Genomic DNA, 21245 nt, shown 5'->3' with positions numbered 1-21245 from the left:
ACAAATGTCCATGTCCCACTGGTTATTTCCACATTTTACAAGGGTTTAAAGCAAAGGATAATCATTTTATATCAAACCTAATGTTATGCTAACTCAGCATAGTATTTGCATAAAGTCAAAATTTTATCCTTAGGGAAAAGAACATAAGGAAAGGACCTTATTTGGGGAAAAATCTTCTCCTGTTTCTAAGATTTAGTTTTAATTGTTCTATTACAAATAATAATATAAACAATTTATAGAATGACAATGGCGGTGTAAAAATGCAACTTAATCTAAAAATGTTGGTTTTCTAGTATTAATTTTGAATGCACATCTAAGCTTGCTAAAGATTCCTCCCAGGTGCTTCCAAAAGCACAATTTTTTTGTCAGAGAAATATGATTCCTATGTAAATAAACTTGAACCTCAAAACACCATAATCACCGTTATTGGTGAGATCACCTACAGATCAAGAAAGGTATTTCCTGTGGAGGTAAATAGAATTATCTGTACCTGTACAGGTGTATAATATCCTAGTAAACCTTCTCTAGAAGTATGAGTTCCACTTGTTATGGAACAAATACAGAGAAGAAATATTCGTACAGAAGAGGGGTAGTACTGATGGCAAGGAGAGTAAGGAGCCTATGGCATAAAAAGACAGCACAAGGATTTGACTTGTGTAGACAAGGAAACTCACAACTTAAAATAGAGATGACTGCCATCTCCAAGCTCACGACGCAGTGGCATGCAGTCCTGGTGAGGAAAGAGGTCTCATAGTTAACAAGTAACTTTGGTGTAAGAAGGCAAAGACATAGCCATTTATATTTTAGGTAAGAAATCAGAAGAATGTTCCTAATAATTTGGATTCTGGAACAGGTCTTCCATAAAAATGGCAGAAGCAGAAAATACCCAAATAAAATTAACTTGGAAAGTCTTTTAAGATCTATTTATAGAGAACATATGAATTTAAAGTTATGACATGAGCTGGAAACTGACTGCTTGCAGTCACAGTGTGAGAGAACACTGGACTTTGAAAGCCCCTTCAATCCATTATTCAGTCAATACAAATGAAACTCTAATGTCCCTAGTCAATTAAAAATCTTACTCCAGTTCTAAAATACTTTAAACTATGCATTATATTGCTATTGCTCTTATTTTTACATCAAAGTTCAACAAAATAGGGACCTAAGTGTTCAGTTTCTTTTTGTTGGTAATCTGATATCCCAGCATGCAGGGATTTCTAAACCGGGAAGTTCTGCAGTTACCTTTTGGGTATTGTGAAAAGAAAAATATAAGTATGTGATAACAAGAGGTAATATGGGACCTGAGAATCCCATGAGACCTTTTAGATAATCATTTGCTCCACATAAGGAACTATTTTTCACTTGAAATTTAAAATAAACATATTATCACATTACATTCTCGTATTTATGATGCTGAAGTACTCTAGGCCTAGACCTACAGTTCTTGTAAGATAATGAAATGTATAGGACATCACAACACAAAAGAAATTCCCTTGAAAAGACAATATTTATTTAACTAATCATGATTGTCAATGCAATGCATGATCCTACATGTGAGAAATTCCTTCTCACTCACAAGACCAGATGCCTTTATGCCTTGTGAACAGCAATGAAGGGTCTGACTTTTATGAAGTGCACTTTTATGAACACACTAAAAGTTGATAAGTCAAGCAAGCTGCTTATAAAAATTTGAAGTGCTGAGGGCTAGTTATCTCAATAAATAAAGAGATTCACACTTTTTAGGTTTTTTATAACATCAGAAGGTTCTGGCTCAAAAGCTTAAATAAAGAGTTATGATGAATAATTTCTCCTAATTTTTAAAACCAAGTCTGATCCCAAAGGAAAAAGATTGCCACGTTCAAAGCCACATGGCTCTGAGACTGTTTGCTGGTTCTCAAAAGCTTAACTGGATTGCAAATTGGTTAAAAGTGATTGTCATTGCTGATACTAACTTAGAAGCAATCAGATCGAGTTTGGAAGAGGACAGGAACATAATCAAATAAAAACAAACAACTGAGCAAGCTCACACAAGTGTTCACCTGTCACAGACAACTGGGAAATGTCCCTTCCTTAAATACATTCAAGGAAGGACATAGGCAATAGATGGCAAAATGATTTGACAATCTCTTATCTAAGCTCTTTAGACCTGTGATTCAATTTAAGAAATTCACATTAAATTTTTCATGAGTTTTAAAATATGCAAATTCCCCAACCAGGAAGAATTTGAGCTGTTTTTTATTTTTTTTCCCTCAAGATAGATGATGCAATTATTCTATTACTCTCACATTCACTGCAATGGGAATGTAAAATACTGCTATTCTGATTAGACAGTGTTTTATACTCCACTTTTTGGGACATATGATCATAAATATTTTTTTCTTTTTCCATTATCAGGCAGTTGAATAGAAAACATTACTGACTGACGTTTATATCAATGAGGCTAAATAAAAACACAGATGGCTTCTACTAAGTGAAGGAACTGAAAGTAATGATGTGCTATCTTAAGCCACTGTCCTGCAAAATCAGGGACCAGGATAAACAGAAATCTGATTATTCTAGCTGAGTAAGAAAGCTCAAATAAACATAGCCTCTCTCTGTCTGAATCCTTGTCTACACTAAAAAATTGACTCATTTTAAATAATAGTTGTCATAAGAAGTCCCTTTGAAGTAGTACTTGAATTTTTCTACACAAAACAGTGATTCAACATCATTTTGGAAAAGAGCCCTGAGACATAACTTTTTTAGGAAAAATGAGTGTAACAGATTTAGTCAAAGGACCTAGAGCTGTGAAACGAAATTTCAGGTGTAGGCCTTTCCATGGCCCAAAGAATGGCAAAGCAAGAGCAAGAATGAGTTATCATTTGACTTGTCTCATGGGTCTTTCACATTTGTATTCAAAATTAAACAAAGTAAATAAAACATATTGTAGTCAGATATGTACTTTTTTAATACATCAGATTTGAGAAAAAAAGCCAACAAAAATGTTTGTACACATTTATGAAGGTTTCATAGGTTCAGACAGTTCTATTTTGAAATGGTCACAGTTAATCAGAATTTAAAAATAAAAACTAAAATTGAAATAGTATATAAACAGTAAATAAGTTTTGTTTTGCTTATAAACTCTAATGTGTACAAAATGGTTGAAAATGTACTTTACATCCATATTTCATCTCGTTATTACTGGTATTCAACTGTAATAATGTAAAAGAAGATGACTAGTTTTTCCCTTAACTCAGAATTTGACATTGAAAATAGTCTATCTTTAAACCATACATACAGCTTCATTCATCCACACCTTGCTTAACCCCATACTTTATAAAATCACAAAAATTAAAGTCTAAATTATTCTCTTAATAACAACCTTGTTTTTGAAAAATTGTTGGTAGTTTTACCACTTACTGGGTGTGTTTGTATTGGTTTTGTGTGTAGCTCTGATTTTGTCATTAAAGTTTTTTCTTCTGCTAGATCTCACCTCTTAGACTGCTGAAAAGAGCTCTGAAAAAAGTCTATTTAAATGGAACAGAATTTATGACAAAAGGGTTGCATTAGTTTGAAAATGCCTAAAACTCCAGTCCCTACTAGACTTTTGCATCAGTGGATGGATTTCTGACCATTTCAATACCAAGGAGTCAAAGAAATTATTGAAAAGAAAAGTTCTAGTAATTGCAAAATATTAGTCTATTCCTTAGGATTTTTCTATATAATTTCTTTTTGTAAGACTTAATCCAAACTAGTTTTAAAATGCCTTGGGTGCAGGGCTGTTTCCATTTGCACGGACTAATAGATCTTCAGTGCAAGATTTTTCATGATACCTTAATTGATCTTATTTTCAACTTCATCCAGTTAGCTGTTTTTATACACCCTGGAGACATAGTAAATAATTTCTTTCCCTGTTTCTCCAGGTACCATTCAAATAACAATAAATGGTTGCAGCTTCAATTTAGTCAAATTTACTTAGTGGTTTTTGTTTTTTTTTTTAAATCTTGCCACATATCCACACGTTTAACATCACATCTCTTTATAATCAAACCAGAGCCTCCATCAAGACATCAAATGCAAAAGTGGCAGATGAGAAACACTTCATGGGTGGGTGGGGACCCTCAAAGTTTGTTGGTACTGGAGACATAGCTCTGTTGCACTTGTCACTGGGATAAAGAAAGCCTCCTATGCAGACTGCAGATAGGCAGTGTGTCCTGCTTTCGACAAGTGAGATGGGTGGTAACCTATCTCCCCTGAGTGTTCAGCTGTTCTAGACAGCAAAAGTTTCTAAATGAGTTTTTGCTTTGGATCATTTTCATGTTCTTTAAAGAGAGGTTAGGCAAAAATTTTCTTTTGTATTCATAATTTAATTTCATAAGTTTTCACTACCTAAGATGGATCTAGGGTGGTTTAAGTGATAATTCTGTAGTGGAGTCCTCTCTGTGGTACTCTTATGCACTCTTGAAAACCATACTTCATTTTTATGAATTGAGAGTGACCCCTCCCACTTCACACATTTGGACAATAGATCTCAAAAGGTCATGCCTTATCCATGCCTACATAATAAAAGACTGTTCAAGTAATCATGTTCAATGTGAACTGCTTCTTGTTACCAGTGATCAAGAAGGCAGCAGTGCTGTTTTGCATTTGTCAGATTAATCATATTCTCATTTTGGCCAGTATTCCTAGAAATCCTCCATTATTTGCAGAGCTTTCTATTGAAATATATGGAGGGGGGGGAAAAAGAAAGAAGAAAGAAAAAAGATAGCTATTCCATTTGAAGTCTAGAATAATTTATGTTGCTGTAACAATTTACCAGCATTGATCTCTGCATAGAAATTCTCCTTACATCAATAGAAAAACAACAAGGATAAAACATGATCCATGAAATTGTCTTTTACCTGAGAGTTTTTTAGACAGAATAAGCTGCAGGTAGTGCTATGAACATTTTTTCAACTATAATGCGTAACCCTTTGAAACAAGAAGGACAAGAAACGTAAAGCAAAGAACTTTTGGCAGAGGGTGGGGAAATGGCAAAAGTCCACAGATCCATGGTAAATGAGAGATAAAAATTTAATTCACTTTTCAGAGTGAATATGCAAAATTTTGTCCATTGTCTTTGAATTTACAATAATAGATACATGGATACAGCTCTCAGGTTATTTACTGAAGAAATTCTGTGTTCTATTGCTGTTTGAACCTTCTGAATAGGTGTACCCTCTGCAAAACAGTATCCTTGACTTGAAAGAAAACTGAACTATGTTGGTTAATTCTATAACTATTAAGAAAACCACATAAAGGAGCCACATAGAGCAAAAAGTCCTACCATCATCTATGATGTCCCTGGAATAATTAAGGAAGAAGAATTTCAGGTCTGATAATTTTAGGAGATATTCTAAAGAATATTGTTTGACCTAATACAACAATTTAGCTGAAACAACAGTGACATAATTGACAAAATGACATAAAAATTATAGTGCTTTAGACCGTGCTATATTAAAGTATGACTCATCACTCAATACATAAGAAGGTAGAGAACTACGTCAAATCCAGCAGTGCAGTGCAGTGCAGTATAGTGTAGCTGCAGCCAAAAAGGAAATTTTAAATCAGCAATCTTTTTCTGATAAGTGGGAGAGTAAGGGAATTAATCGAAAGTATGAGTATGAATTTTCTTTTACTTTAATGAATTAATTTAAAAAGTGACAAGGAATAAGTGTGTAATTACGATTAATATTTACAGTCTTTTTAGAAAAATATTTAATACATATTACTATATTTATCTCACACTTCCTGTGGTAATACTTGTAATAGTTTGCTTTAGTGAGAAGGGAGAACTATTGCACTCCTCATCTAGGGAAATGATTGGTGAAGTGGAAAAGCAATGATGGAATTTTCTGACATAATTACATTTTTTTACTAGAATACTTTATCAATGATTTTTTTGAAAGAAAAGGTGTACAGTGTAACAATCAAGTATAAAACACAGAACCTCCCACAAAACATTTTGAATGTTTCTCTGTAATAGAATTCAATTGAAAACAATACTTTCAAAAACTGCAGTCTGAAAATTACTTCCTTGAAAAAGTCTTACTTTTATGTTAAAGATACATATGCCTTCTATCAGCATCCTATCTATTAATACTTTCCTTGATAATAAAAATAGTCTCAGTTGAAGATATTGCTCAACAGCATGATTATACACCAGTGGAAAAGTTACTATGTTAAGCTTTTTCTATTAAAAAGTGTGATGATGTGTACTCACCAGGGGTAAAGTTGTACCGAGCAGAAAACCCAATAGATTCTAGTTCACCATCAGCAAAAAATTTAATCCACAGGAATCTGCCACTGGATTTTATCATAGGTGGATTTTGCTGTCCACAGAAACGTCCAATGATTGGGGAAAAGCCAAAAGGTCCATCTCGTACTTCAATATGGTCAAATTTACACTCCCAAGAAGGCTCTATGGAATATTTTTCATCAAAGTGTAGTTCAATGCATTGTCTAGGAGCAGCTAGAGATGAAAAGAAAATTATCATATTATTTTCTAACCCAAACTCTTCAAAACTAAAGCAAACTAAAGAAAATCAAATATATCAATTTTGTATGCTTCTTAACATTTTGCTTAAAAACTTGTTTGAAAATTAGCACATCTATATTTTTATAGATTTCACACTGTCAAATTACTTGTCTATTGTTTTCCTTTAAAAAAGTGCGCTTGACAGCAGTGCTTAGCAAAGATAAGAGAGATATCTATGATACAAAGCAAAATATAGTTAGGAATAATTGGTTCAAACACAAAATCTTTTTAAGAAACTTGCAGATTTGGTAAAAGACTTTTTTCTTATATTTGGGGGAAGGGTGTTCATCAGAATGCCTTTTTATACTTATAGCTCACAAAGACAATGAAGAACAAGCTGATCGTAATTGTGCTACAGTAAGGGCAGATTATACTCCCATATGTATTGCAGTCAATGACAAACTGGAGTGTAATTGCTTATACTGAGAATAACTCATCATCTCATTTGAAACATAAGGACAAATGGAGTGAATTCTCACTTAAGAAAAAACCAGATAAGGATGATAGCTAAAGAGTAAATGATATACTGAAAACCTTGAAGGAACTATATAGTGGTCACTTAATTAGACATGAAAAAGTTCCATCCTTTACGTTAGGTACTAAGTCCAGTGACAATCAGAATGATCTATAAAACAAATATTCCCTGGCATCTCCTTCATAAAGCAAAAAAAGTTACTGGTAGAACTATAGTATTTTCTTAAAAGGAGAAAAAAATATCATGGTTCAGTCTACAAATTTTAACAGATGCAGCCTCCCTAGGTGCACTATTTCCTACGCTTAAATCCTTCCATAGCAAAAACTGTATGCCTTCAGTGTCTAGACCACGATGTGTTAGAGCTTTTTGCTGACAAAGCCTTCTGCTAAAGCAAAGATTTGTTGTGTCATTGCCCGCTATGCCTCTCATGGGATCATCTTGGAAGAGGCTGGAATTGCTATGAGCTTTGCCTGAGTTACCATTCTTTTCACACAAAAACACACAATATCAAAGTCCAAGCCAGGTGCATAAGCTTAATATGGAAACTGCTCTCACTCCAGCAAGTCAGTATCTCTCCATTTCTTTCCTCAAGATTAATACAAAACTGTTAACATGACCAGAACTTAGATCTTGTTTGGATTTTGAAATGTTTGAAATTGGAGTTTTTGGTACAAACTCATTACTGACATAAAAAGAGAGACTATTTAAAATTAACAGAATAAGAAGAAGATATCACGTAAATCTTGAAATCCTTACATAAAAGCACACAGTCAGAACCCTTTTACAAGTATTTCACATAAATAAATACAGCGTCTTTTGACAAGAAACATTTAAGTAGTAAGTCAATAAAATACATTATTTGGAAAAAAAACATTTTAACAGCTTTGCTTACAATGTTAATATTGAGTGATTGATATTTACTGTAACATTTAATTTAACATAAGAAATAAACCTTTTTTACTGTTCTCAATTTGAAGAAATTCACATTTAGGGAAGTACTTAATACTGACTTTTTATTTATACCAATTTGCAGGAAATTTGTGATCTTTGTGCCCATACAAATTCAAAACCAAAGCAATACATAAAGCTTTTCAAATAATTGCACTAAATTCACAGACCATGTAAAAGAAACCACTTTGAAAGTATGGAAAAAATTTATGACAATAAAATCAGATACTAAAGCTTGTGAAGAAGATCATACTAATTTTATCCTTGGTGAGGTTTGAAGACCAAAGTAGATATTTTTTGATTATAGTAAAAGATTGAATACCTGGAAGACTTCATCGATTAATGTTATTCAGATGTTTCTATCTTTGACTTCACATTTTTATAACAAATATTGATTTAAATTTAACTAAGTAATACTACGGTTGAAGGGAGCAATCAGCACCTTTCAATCTGGCATATTTTTCATATTATTTCATTTAAGGAGATTTGTTGAGAAGTGTTCATCATTCACCTAAGGACAGCAGAGTTAGGCATCAGAAACTCCATACTTACAATACTTTAGGTAATCTTAAGAATGCTCATTATGGCTTGAAAATCTTAAATGCACATTAGGCCAATGTTATGCTATTAACCTACCTAAAGCTTTATTGTAATGTTTTAACATCACAAACTACATATGAAGATTAACTCTGCTACAACTGTGAGTGTCACTGGCATCATAGCCAGTGAATGGCTGCTCTGCTTTCCACAGCCACGAAGAGACACCTGCTTCAAAAATGGCTTATGACGTTATTATAATGTACTTGTCCTTTATAAACTTTCTCTTTTTCACGGCCTTATTTTGTACAAATGCTGGCCCATAGTTAAACCCATAGCAGGTCTTCTCTGAATCTAAGACTCATGTAACATACATTAAAAATGGGCATGAGGCCCCTTCTGAGTTGTAGCTTAGTCATTTGATGTGATTTTTGGTGTTGAAAAAGAGCCAATTATACCTTCAGCATAATATAAAAGGAGTCATTGGGGGTAAATGAGACAGTTACACGCAAGATCTATTGACTAGGTGAATGCACCATCTGAGAAAAAGCACAATTTCCACAAAGTGTAGTGCTCTGAATCTCACACTGCAGACTACTTTTACAATCAGAATATTGCTATAGTTTACACTTCTCTGTTTTTATTTATTTTTCAACAAAGTGAAGATGAGGATTTTCCTAGTGAAGCTCAGATCTTGCTACAGGATCAAAGATAATCATATCAGCTCAAGGAGGGCTCAAGAGTTTTCGGTTTTCCCCAAAGCTCTCATCAGTAGAGGCTACTTCACTCTAAGAAAGGAGCATTGAATACTCATTAGCACCACTTCTCCATTGCTAAACAGGGCTAGGAATTGAATTTGGGGGCTGGACCACTGGATGTTCACACTCCTTAAATGTTAAAGTCACATTCTAGCATCACTTTGGCTGTGCCAGTAGGAGCTGCCAAACCCCGTTCTTAGGCATGATGTGGTGGCTCGCATCAGTCAAGGATCACTCACTCCAAGTAGTTTGTATCTGTACTCTTAACTTGGAAGGTAAAAGGAGTTGAAATGTACATGTACAATTGTGCCTATGGGCCTTAAGGCCAGTAAGCATATCCAGACCTGTTTCAAGCACTAGTATAGGTAACTGCCCATGGCACAGCCTGCTCTGCAAGCTAATCCAAACAGGACTAATCTAAAACTCCTTTTGCCTGACTCTCCTGAGGAATGCAACACTTCATGTTTCTCTAATTGTATGTAACTGTGGGCTGCAATACACACATCCGTGCACCTTTTCATTACGTGCTTTTGAATGCACCTCTGTGCTTCATCTTAACATTTAGTTAACGGTTAAATTATTTGTTTGCAATAACCTACAGAAGATACAAAATGAATCAAATCTTTCTAGAAATGACCATAAAGGATGAAATCACATAACTCAAACTCTCAACTTTAGCTTCCTTTTAGCAAAAACAGGTATAGTTTCGGATTTATACTCTGGATATAACTAAGGATTTCTTTGTCAAACAAGAGCTAAAACAAGTAGATATTGTATCAATGCACATCTTGTGCCACAACTTTTGCAACAAAGTTGGGCATATGTGGTCACAGTAAAACTTACAGAAATGAAGTCAGAACAAGTTCAGAATAATGATTAATAATAATGTGTGTGTACCTATAGAAAAACAAAACAAAATACAAAAAAATCTGGAATATGCAAATCTCCCAGACTGGATTGGCATCTGGCCATCTAATCAGAAAAGGCAGGATGGAGTGGCCATTTCTGGTATCCTTACTCACAGGTAAAGCCCATTCACATTTTCAGAACTCCTTCTGTGGCTATGACATCAGGAAAAGCTGTTGTCAACTCCAAGTGAAACATATTGAAATTGTCTCATAAAATGATTTTATTCCAAATCTCAAAAATCTTCCATACTTAGCTTCCAATTATATTTCTTCAAAAATATTTAATACCAAGGAAAGACTACTTAATGCTTTCATGTCTTGTCATATTTTTCATCTAATTATCTTACACAAGTGCTGTCTTGAGATTTTACATCCAATGAAAAAAAAAAAGTCATTGGATTCCAGCTTGCAGCAGAACAGTTGCAGCAAAACCACACAATTAAGGTTTTAATTCTGATCAGCCTCTAAGTCTGTGTAACTGACAGCTGAAGTTAAGTGAAAAATCTGTTTCAATTTGCCGCACTGCATGGAAATGAGAAACTGAATTTAACACCTACCCCCATCTCTCTGAGCTGCTGCCCTTCTAATAGTTTTCAATAATCCTCGGTCTTTCTGGTTGTCCTGCTATTATTGATAAGAAAGCCACATATATCCTCCTTTTAAAAGAGGATTCTTTTCTTGTTTTGATGAAAACTCTTTGAACACAAAAATCATTGTGAAATACAAAAGAACTTTGAGCAGATGTTTTTCATACGGTGATAACGTGACTGTTTTCTAACACCTGTGAACCATCTAGGATTAAAGAGTTTAATAGTCTTTTGTGAGAACATGGAAGACCTTCAAAAGTGCTAGCTCTAAATGTCCACAAACATGCAAAATGGAATATTTATTTCATATCTATATGTAAATCAATTCTGGTCCATAACTCTATTTATAAATAAATGCTTAATTATTTAAAACCAATGAACTGATAAAATCTTACAAATATTTTGCTTACAGAATTTCCAAAGCAATTCTCAAGTTATAATGTATAAAGAATGACTATACCACTCCCCAAATATTTTTAACACAAGCAAAAGCCTTTGCTCCTACAAAGTCTGCTGTGCAAATTTCCATTTGTAGCACACATGCCAAATGTTCTGCAGTCTGGCAAAGGCTAATGCTGTCACTGCTGCAATTGCTCTGGGCAGCTGTGAATTTTGCCAGGTTAGAGTCATGAATATGCAAAATAAGGGTGCAATTTGGCTGAAGAGGGAATTTAATGTGTACACTCAGCTATTTCCTATGTTTTCTATACACCAAATAAGACTGAAAGAAGATGACAAAAAAAACAAATTTTCATTGTGTTTTGAAAGGCAGATGAGATTCATCAGAAGCACCTTGTGATAGTGCATCCTTCCCCACCAAGTGCACTGTTCACAGCTTCTGCACTCATTCATGACATTCTTCTATAGCATAACAATTTTGGTACAGAGTCCATGATTTCTAGATGACGTAAAAGATTTCTCTTAGAAGGACATTCAACCTGGGCTTTAAAATTCCTAGTTGTTCCAATAGTTAATTATCATTACTACTGAAACAGAAGTTAAAAAAAAAAGAGAGAAAAAGAAAAAATATCTAAGAAACTTCTAACTGTTTGATTTGTTTAATCTTTGTCTGCTAGGATAGAAGTCCCTGCAGTTAGAAATCCTCTTCGTTTTCAGAAATTCAGTCTATGATCATGGCTACTTTTGCCAGCTCCTTTACTTCACCTAAGTAATTCTGACATGATAAAATGCTTGCATACATTTAAGAGGAGCTACAATGTGGAGGAAAAAAGTTGCAACGCGAGATGAAATTCAATTTTTCTACAACACGCTACATGCTGGAATCTTTGCTTAAGACCACGAAAGTCAGTAGGAATTGCATTTGAAGGAAGTCATCAGAATTTGCCCTAGAGTGTGTTTGACAGCAAAAAATGAAGGAGTGAGGAAGGAACCTAGTGATTCATATATGTATTTATAATCACAACACACAGTTTTCAGCATGGTATATATACAGTCCTGGTATGCTGAACTTTCTAAGACATACGAAGGGGAGATGGGAATGCAGCAGTGCTACTACAGATCACATCAACAATCCCTCTAGTTTGGTACTTGGTATTCAAGAGCATCCAGAAGCTATTTGAAGCATATTGGAATTTCAATAATAAATATAGAAATAAAATGCATATGGTGATGTTTCTGTTTTACTCTAAAATACTTACGTCCTTCATGAGCCAGGATTATCCACAATTTCCAAAAATTGTTATCTGTTCTCAAAGATATTGCTATAAGTAAAATAATTAATCTTTCTTTTTTTGCAATCCTTTAACTTCAATATCTTATTCCAATGACTATCACAGAATATAAAAGATATCGGGAAAAGTTTATACTTGCCAGCCTTCTTATCATTTTCTGCCATTTTTATACTTTGTATAAAGAATAAATATGGACAAATAATGATTTTTTTGTAATTTAATTGTAATTACAATATAATTTTTGTTGACTTTCAGTGCTTCTTTTGCCTTTTTTTGAAATCTGCCACATTTTAAAACGTTATTGCTCAGACATTTTTGTGACATTTTCCAGACACAACTATTCAAGATTTTTTTTAGAGGACAGAAATAGACATGGGGAGATTAGAGCTGAAAATGTTGTGCAATATCCATGATTCTCATCAAATTATGTACTGATAGAGCTGCTTTCATTTTAGGTTTTAAAATGTCCAGTTGCAATCCAAATTGTTCATTAGGTTGGATGGAAGATGAAAATATCAGAATCATAAGAAATTGCATGCAACTGTTTTTTACCAGATTGAGTTTTCCCACAAAATATAACGCCTGTTAAGTTTGAATTACTCTTTCTCCTACAGATTGCTCCAAACCTGTCAACGTGGAATTTCGTCTTCATTATAGAATTTGGTTGACTAAATCTTGCTTTCATAAAGTGTTCTTAGACATTTCTATTTTTAGCTATTTAAAATCAGGTTATTTTGACAGTGTATTTTGCCACCTTTCAGCTTATTAACTCTATTTTTGTAAGTACTCAATTTGTATGATAAAGACAAAAGTCTTTACAGTGACGGGGATTCAGGCACCTTCTTCGTATGAGGAGAAACATCTTACAATTGAGATATGGGACTAAAGTTTACAAAAATGTTCTTTTTTTTGTTCTACACCCTTTCTCTTTAATGATGAAACACCCTGTGTTTCAGATATTTGAAGATAAAGCAAACTTAGTTCTTCCCAGTCCCCAGGAAGGTTAGATAATTTGATCAATAGATGCAAAAGATCCTGGATCTAGCAACATAAGTGTAACAAAACAAACAAACAAATAAACAAAAAAGTCAAGTTGTACATATTCGATCTCCACATTTACTTTTTTTTATAAAATTTATTTGTATTTTAAAACAATTACTAAACTACAAAAGAATTTAAATATTTACCATACATCTGCTTAAGTTTCATTCTCTTGTGGGAAGACTGACAAACATAAATTTTCTTTAAAGACCTTGTTTGGCTCCATTATTTATAATCACCTCTTTACTTCTGACTCAGGTCAAGTTACCTAGCACTAAACTGGAATTCAGTCATTTTGTTGTGATTTTTTGCCTTTCTGAAAGGGCATAGCAGAGGTGGGTCTAATACAGTTAATTCAATTTAAATCAGCTCTAACCTTTGGAAATCTTTCTTGATACTACCTGAATCTTTAGTAAAATAACTACTTCAGTAATTCCTGGTTCCATCATTAATCAATTAATAATTCTGTAAACCAAGCAGGGATAGAGCAACATCAGTGTTATATTCTACATGTACTCAAAACTCATGAAAGAATCTTCTTGGTTCCAACTACTTACTATACTGTACCTGATTCACCTTTTCTGCTACTAAGCTCTCTGACAGTATCTAATCATTATTACTTTCCACAGATTCATTTTTACAACAATCCTTTCAACATCCATTGTGTTAAGACTGATGAAATTATGTGGGTTTTTTTGTAATACATTTTTAGCATTTCTTACATCACCTCCATGCCTACAATTAAAAATTACTCTTTAAAAACTGTGTCTTAGACCTGTTTGGTGGTTTTAAAACCTTTTCTGGTTTTATTTTGTGAGGTGTTTTTAGTTTTTTTCATTTATTTTCATTTCTCATCAACCATTAGACAGAAAATAATTTTTACACTCGCTTTATGGATATTTTCTGTACAACTTCTTTCACTGTACTTTGCCTAGCTGAGCTTGTCATCCCTGATTCTATTATGATAAGTTTAGAATATCTGAATGAAAGTCTAAAGTATTTTTTTCCTTACTCATTTTAAAATATTCTTCCATCACGTTACTGCATTTTAGATTCTACTCATTCTTTGAATATCCTGAAATAAATTGTACTGTATTTATTACTGAGTCATGCATACTTACCACCTGAACAAATTTATGAGTGATGTCAAGATATAAATCAAGAGCTTCTCTTAATCTTTGTCTTGAAAAGATTTATCATGAGTTTTATCTACCACAACTTCATCTATTCTTCACATATAATAAAACTTTTTTTTTAATACAGTTGGTAATAAAATATAAAGATTCCTCATTTGGTCACCTTCTATAATGTAGACACACTCTCTGTCCGGAGGATACTTGTTGGGGTAATTTGGAGAAGTGAAGATGCCTCCTTCTGCATATTTGGTCCAAGTTCCGCACTGCACTGGTTTCTGTCCTTCGGAAGCAGTTTGCTTTTCTGTGAAATGATGACATTAAGCATTATACAATTAGCTCACAAATTACTATGTCTATGTGACACTTAGAAGTCTCTTACAGGATAAATAAAACAGTTCCTTCTGTCAGTGGCCTCAAGCTTTTTTCTGTTGAGAGTGGGTATGATCATGGACCTGGGGGAAAACAATGCTGTTCTTTATGGGTACAAATATATAATTCTTACTCAAAACATTTTTTTCAAAGCAGAGAAGAGGCTTTGATATCTTGGGGAGACATATATGTATTGTTTTTAAAATAATAACCTGTAGGGAAAGCACATGCTCAAGAAATGGAAGACATGAGTTTCCCATTCATATATCTCAAAAAGCTCAAGCATGTTCTCTATCAGCAAGCTTCATGTCGTAATACAGGAATACATAAGAGTCACAAAAGCAAGAAAAAAACCCAGAGAATTAAGATGGTGTATACAAGTTGTTTTAAAATCTGTAACGTCTTTATTCTATATTCACTGGACAGAAGTAGACGGGAGAATTCCTGGAATCTAGTTCATAGATTCCATAGATTTTTGCTGTTTGCTGTAAAATTAATAAGTAGCTCTGAGGCCAGGAATCACATCCAAGAACTTTCCTCCTCCTAGGTGAATCATCAGAGAGCAGAGTCAGACCTACTTGTTTGTTTCCTTCCCAGCCCTGAATTGCTTGCCTTCCTTTCTACACACTGACAGAGAGACTGGAGACAAAGGTTTGGGTCTGTTCAAGCTGAAGATGATGAAGGAACCCTTCCTAGGCACCACACTTTAACAAGTAGGCTAAAATGAGATAGATTCTTCAGGGACAAATATACCTAGGTTGCTATTAAAAGGAAAGATAGTAGGTTCTAGATTGGTTTTGCTCCAAATGAGGTATCTAAGACCAAAGGTGTCCCATCTAACTTAAGCCCCTGATGTATAAAGTCAGGTATTTAAGGTTCCTTCTTACAATCAACGGAGGGAAACAGGCACCTTCCAAGGATGATTTTAACCACCTGAGTTCTGGCTTATAGTCTGCAAGCATTTCTTTTTCTGCCTAGTCTGTATCTGGGCAGAGTTCAACATGGAGCCTAATTTCCTGAAAGGAATTCAGGCCTGCAAGGACTGAGCATTCAGACACAGGTTCAGACATACACTGGGCTTAGCAGCATTATCCGGCTTGAGTCTCATCACACAGAGCATCCAAGGCTTTTAAGAATATCTTTCTCTACTCACCCTGCCTAAAAGCACCCACAATAACCAATTTTAGATTTTTAATTATACTTCAAACAAGCAAAAATATTTTAAGTGTATGTAGCTCAGTGCCCAAGCTAGACTTCCCAGTTTGAAAGCGGAAGCACTTTACAGTCTTAAGTTACAGTCAAATTGAGTCTGCCCAGTACTACTGGGGGTTTTTTGTGTGTGTAGAGGCATGCAAATACTCTAAACAAATGGACAAAGCACAGATACTGGAAGTAAATGAGCCACTAAAATTTCCAAAAACTAAACTAATAACTCAAGTCCATACTTTGGTCTCTAATATACTGTCAGAAAAAAATGTCTGAAGTTTACATACCTGTTCCTTTTTTCGTTGCCCCAGACAAATGTAGGATGATTAGACTTGCTACAACTGAAAGAGAAATATGAATTAAATATCACAGTGTGATTGTGCCTGCAATCAAATTGTACCCATCTATCTTACAAGAATACAAATTAAATAGAATTACTGTAAAAAAAAGTTTCATGTTTACTTGCATCTTTAAATTGCACATTTTGTATAAACAAGTTTCTTTGTAGTCTGTTGTAAATATTTATCTTTGCAAATGTATCCAAATAAAGAGAAGATCTTTTGGGTTTAAAACAAATCCATCCCATTTTTTCTTTTCCTTTAATAATAAAGAAAAACATTTTTACAAATATTTATATAATCACAGTTTGTGCCAGTAATAGAAAAGTGTTTGCTTTTAATAGAGGTAGACAAATGCCTGCTAAGTTTCAATGCCACTGTACTCACTAATGTCTCTCACTATGGCATAATAAAATTTGAAAATGAGTACTGGGAGTATGAAAGAAGTGAGGGGTTGGGTTCTTCACATCCATCAGAGCATTTGCAAATCTCTAGTGAAGTAAATTATTGTGTATGCTTAACAGTCCCATTAATCTAGTTTGTTTGACTTGTCAAGAGGGTGTTGCTTTGTGCTGCAGTGAATCTGCAGCCCATTTTACAAATAGAAATCTCCTCTCTCCGACTATGATAATTATTTGGTTTCTGTGAATAATTTACAAATATAACATTTTAACTGGAAAAGGCTAAGAGGTAAACACTTAGGCCAGTCTGATTTGGAAGATAGAAGTGACTAGTTAGCTACCTGATAAAGAAATCATGCACTGATTTTCTTGTCATCACTCATATCTTCTGGCTATCGGAGAAAGTGGGATAGCAAGAGCAGAAGAGAACAGATCCATCAGTTCTTGGAGTGCTTGGGGCTTTGCCCCAGCTAGTTTGGCATTAGCCCAAACATAGTGCCCAGGCTGCACTGAAGTTAAAGCGGAGATTAACTTGCATGTTTATTCCGAGCATTTTAGATCAATCAGCTGCCATTTGTGTTGTTGACTGTGATGAGGAACTGATAGAACTATGGTCTTAAATGTAATTCAATGGCATACTTTCTTCTTATTATCCTCAAGAGACACCAAAGGCCATCATGGGTTGGTAACTATGATCCTTTCAAAGAAGGTGCTTTCATCATTTTCAGCTGTTATACTGCAAATTGTGTGTAATTTTTACCCTGAAGGAAGGCTGTATTTGCAGTATTCTGATGGCATTGAGATATTTATTTCTATGTCTTTGACCTTTTCCATGTGACAGAGGGTTACAGACATAGATGATGACTGCCTTATTAAGGAGAGAAAGGCTGAAATTCTGGGGAAATGAAGGCTTGGCAGCATATTCACTATTTCTTAGTCAGGCTAACAGCCCCTAGAGATGGATATTGGCAGTGCTGATAGTTAAAAACTCTTCTGTGTCGTGGGCATCAGTGAGAACTGATCATCTTCTGCTTGGATCTGAATGCTACCCAGCCATTCATACCCTTACTCTCCTCAGGAATGAATTCTGGAACTATGTACTAGCTGGGACTCTGCCTGCTGTCTGTGTCAGAATCTGAAGGCAATGGAGGAATCACCCATTTACTAAGTTGCTCATTTACTTTAGCTGTGTTTCACACAGTGAACATACTGCATCTATGCCTGTAATCTTCACCAGCCAAAGCCTAATTTCTCTATAGTGTAAGGTGGATTGGTGGTGGAATATGGAACCAGCTGCTGGTGTTCCTTCTGCCCACAAATTTATAAAAGCTAGAACAGGACGCACAATAGCCAAACAAACTCCACGTGAGAAATGTTTCTTTTTAGGCAATTGATAACAATTCATATCTGATTCTTACAGGTTCATTTCAAGCATCTTTATTTATTCACTCACCCTTCCTTTTCTATATAGAAAAAAATGGAGTTCAGAGAAGTAAAGAGAGTTGGTCCAAATCACAGATATATTATTAGCAAGATGACAGAAAGAAACACAGGTCTTTTCAGTTTCAGTTGTAACCACTAGAAAGGATCTTTCCAAACCACAGAGTTATGTTTTTCCAGAGCACAGAGCTATACTTACATGTCATTATGTCACTATTGATTACTAACAGAGAGTCAATCTTGATAATAAAATCTAATGGACAAGAAGAGACTAAGAGATTAAGTTTGTTGGTTTTTTTTTCTGTACTTACCACATCTAAAATTTTCATAGATAAAAGGAAACACTTCTCCCATATTAAAAAAAAAAAAAAAAGAAAACCTCTTGGTTTAGTGTTATTAACACCAACAGCGCCAAAATATGTATATTGACAGAAAGTAATTAAAATTATGGGCTTCATGGGACAAGACAGCACAATATACTTTAATTAAGCAGACAAGGCAGACCATTTTATTCTATGATCTCTTGCCTTTTTCTTTCTCAAGCCACAGAAAAAGAACAGTGCTTTTCACAGAGGGGGAGGGAAAAAAAAAAAAAAAAAAAGACCCCAAAGAGACCAACCACTCAATCTTCACTCATTAAAAACTGTCACTTGGGAAGCGTTGGTAGCATGGCAACAATATTGTGATTATCTCGGTTTGGGAATTATTTTAAAGAAGTTTCCATCAAATTTCTTGTTGCATTCTCACTGTCTTCCTCCTTCTCCTTTCCTTCCTAATCATGGGTGTAATTATAATCATGCTTTCGAGTGCCATTCTGATTACGCATCTTTCCATCTTTTTAGACCTCTGTATTTTTTTTATTACAAGCTGTACGTTAAGAGATTTATCTCTTGGCTAGGCTTTCAGGAGGCTGTGATTTGGCACAGCCGTGGCTTAGCCTAGCGAAGAGTTGCTGGACGAGCAATACCTGGTCACAGCGCTATTGTACAGGTGTGGGCGCAGAGGGAAGTGCTGGAAGGCACTGTGCCCAGTCAAGCCCCTTCAATACAGCGGACCCTCAGCAAAACAGAGGCGGGAGATGGGATCCCACCCGCGCAGGCTGAGGGCCCTGGGGGTGTTCGACGAGTAGGTGATACATTTCGGTGCCTCCTTGCTGCTCCTGGAGGATTTCGGCCGATGGGGCCGCCCCCGCCCCGCAGACCTGCGGGATTCGTGCCCGGTGTGGCCGCCCCCGCCGCGGCTCTCTGCACTGCCCCGCGCCCCCACGGCCGGTTCGAGCCACGGCTGGGGCCACACCGCTGCGGACAGCGGGGGCTGTGCCCCCCTCTCCCCCGGCACGCCAAAGGCCACCAGATGCGCCGCGTCCAGCGAAAGCCTCCAGCCCTCGGGAGCGTGTCCCGCCGCCCCACGGCGCTGGCAGACACGGGCTCCCCCCCGGAGCACCGCAGCGCGGTGGGGGACAGGGTGCTGTGTGTGCGGGAGAGAGTTCGCCCCCGCGCCGCGGAAGTCTGGGCGTCCCGTTACGCCAGTTGTGCAGGCAGCGGAGGGCAGGATCCCGTGCGCGGCGGGGGAGCTTGGTCAGGGGTGGTGGGCTGGGAAGGGGGAGCCAGATACTCACTGTGAAAGAAGCTGCGTCCATGGGTCATGTCTGTTCCTTACACAAGGGGCTTCGGTCTCCACTAATTCCATTTAGATACGGGAGGACTTCCAGTGGCGGGGAGAGGATGGAAGTAAGAAAAGAAGAAGAAAAAGAAAAATCCCGAAGCCCCTACACACACAGCACAGCGGAGCAGCCCTTCCTCTCCCTCGCTCTCCCTCACCGCCTTCAAATGATCACCGCCGGCTCAATCCCATCACACCCGAGCGATCACCAGCACCGCCAGGAGCGTTGCATCGCGGCGGCGGGCAAGGCGGCGGCGGCGGCGGCCCGCGCATCCAGGTGCCGGCGGGCGGCGGCGGCGGAGCGAGCCGAGCCCCTAGTCACCAGTTTCATACAGAACCAAAAGCAGATCGAAGCATTTCCTGCAGGACTCCGAGCCCAGCGACTTCCAGCCCTTCGGCTTCTTTTGATGCATTGAAGAAGGGATTAATGGGTCCGTCATCAGCTCCCTGTGCTTGCTCCTCTGAAGGGGTGGGGGCGCGGGCGGGAGGGAACCCAAAGAGAAGGGGTGGGGTAGAGAAAGATTTACCAAATAGGGGATTTAGTCATATTTGTGTGCAATGAGATCCTTATTAGAGAAGAAATCCTTTAAAATAGAATAAATCCATTTTCGCAAAACCCTCTCCGTGCGCGTCGCATAGTATCAAGTGGTAGCAGCGGCAAGAGGCTGAAAACACATTGCACGGTCTGAAATCCCCTCGGGAATGGATGAAGCGAGAAAGAGATGGATGAGGATAGATAGATGCCCCCTCACTTCTCCAGTCCAGGGCGAGAAGCAGAAGAAAGCCCTGGAGTCTCTTTCATTCATTCAGTGCAGGGGAAGGGGAGGGGGTGGGTGGGAGGGCAGCAGTGGTGGGGAAGGAATGATTTCAAAACTGGGAAAGGAAGACCAAGAGGAGAGGGATCCTTTCCCCTCCCCTAATCAGTTCATGGATCAGACAAAATGCCCATGGGTTCCTCCTTGACCTGCACCTGCTAAAGGGAAATTGAAAAGATTTTCCCCCTTGAGAGGCGACTTCTTCATCTACACACCCACATACAGACACGCACACACACGCGCACAAAAGGGAGCAATAAAAGTTTATCTGCTAATCCTCCGGCCACACATACAAGGATTGCCTCTTCCAATCAGCCCAGAGACAACTGCAAAATCTCTCCCTTTCTCTCCCGCCCTCCTCTCCTGTCTAGACCTCT

General features: G+C 36.7%; 1 protein-coding gene across 4 annotated transcripts in view; it reads right to left on the bottom strand.

Annotated features, from left to right (window-relative positions):
• NETO1 (neuropilin and tolloid like 1) overlaps positions 1 to 20877 on the bottom strand; it is a 63380-nt gene extending 42503 nt beyond the window's left edge. For 2 of the 4 annotated variants that reach the window (XM_051769522.1, XM_051769531.1), the window contains exons 1-4: positions 20010 to 20871; positions 16500 to 16553; positions 14801 to 14938; positions 6242 to 6490 (exon numbers count right to left, since the gene is read on the bottom strand). In XM_051769522.1, the coding sequence (XP_051625482.1) occupies positions 6242 to 6490; positions 14801 to 14938; positions 16500 to 16553; positions 20010 to 20037 (469 nt within the window). In that variant the 5' untranslated portion in view covers positions 20038 to 20871. Of the gene's footprint in view, positions 1 to 6241; positions 6491 to 14800; positions 14939 to 16499; positions 16554 to 20009 lie in introns of all 4 variants that reach the window. The other 2 variants (XM_051769549.1, XM_051769540.1) reach the window with 2 other exon arrangements.
• Positions 20878 to 21245: the final 368 nt, after the last annotated feature.

This window comes from Manacus candei, unplaced genomic scaffold, assembly GCF_025592945.1.
Source record: "Manacus candei isolate 608988 ecotype Guabito, Panama unplaced genomic scaffold, ASM2559294v1 h1tg000008l, whole genome shotgun sequence".
Lineage (NCBI taxonomy): Eukaryota > Metazoa > Chordata > Aves > Passeriformes > Pipridae > Manacus > Manacus candei.
This window is presented reverse-complemented; position numbering and strand designations above follow the sequence as displayed.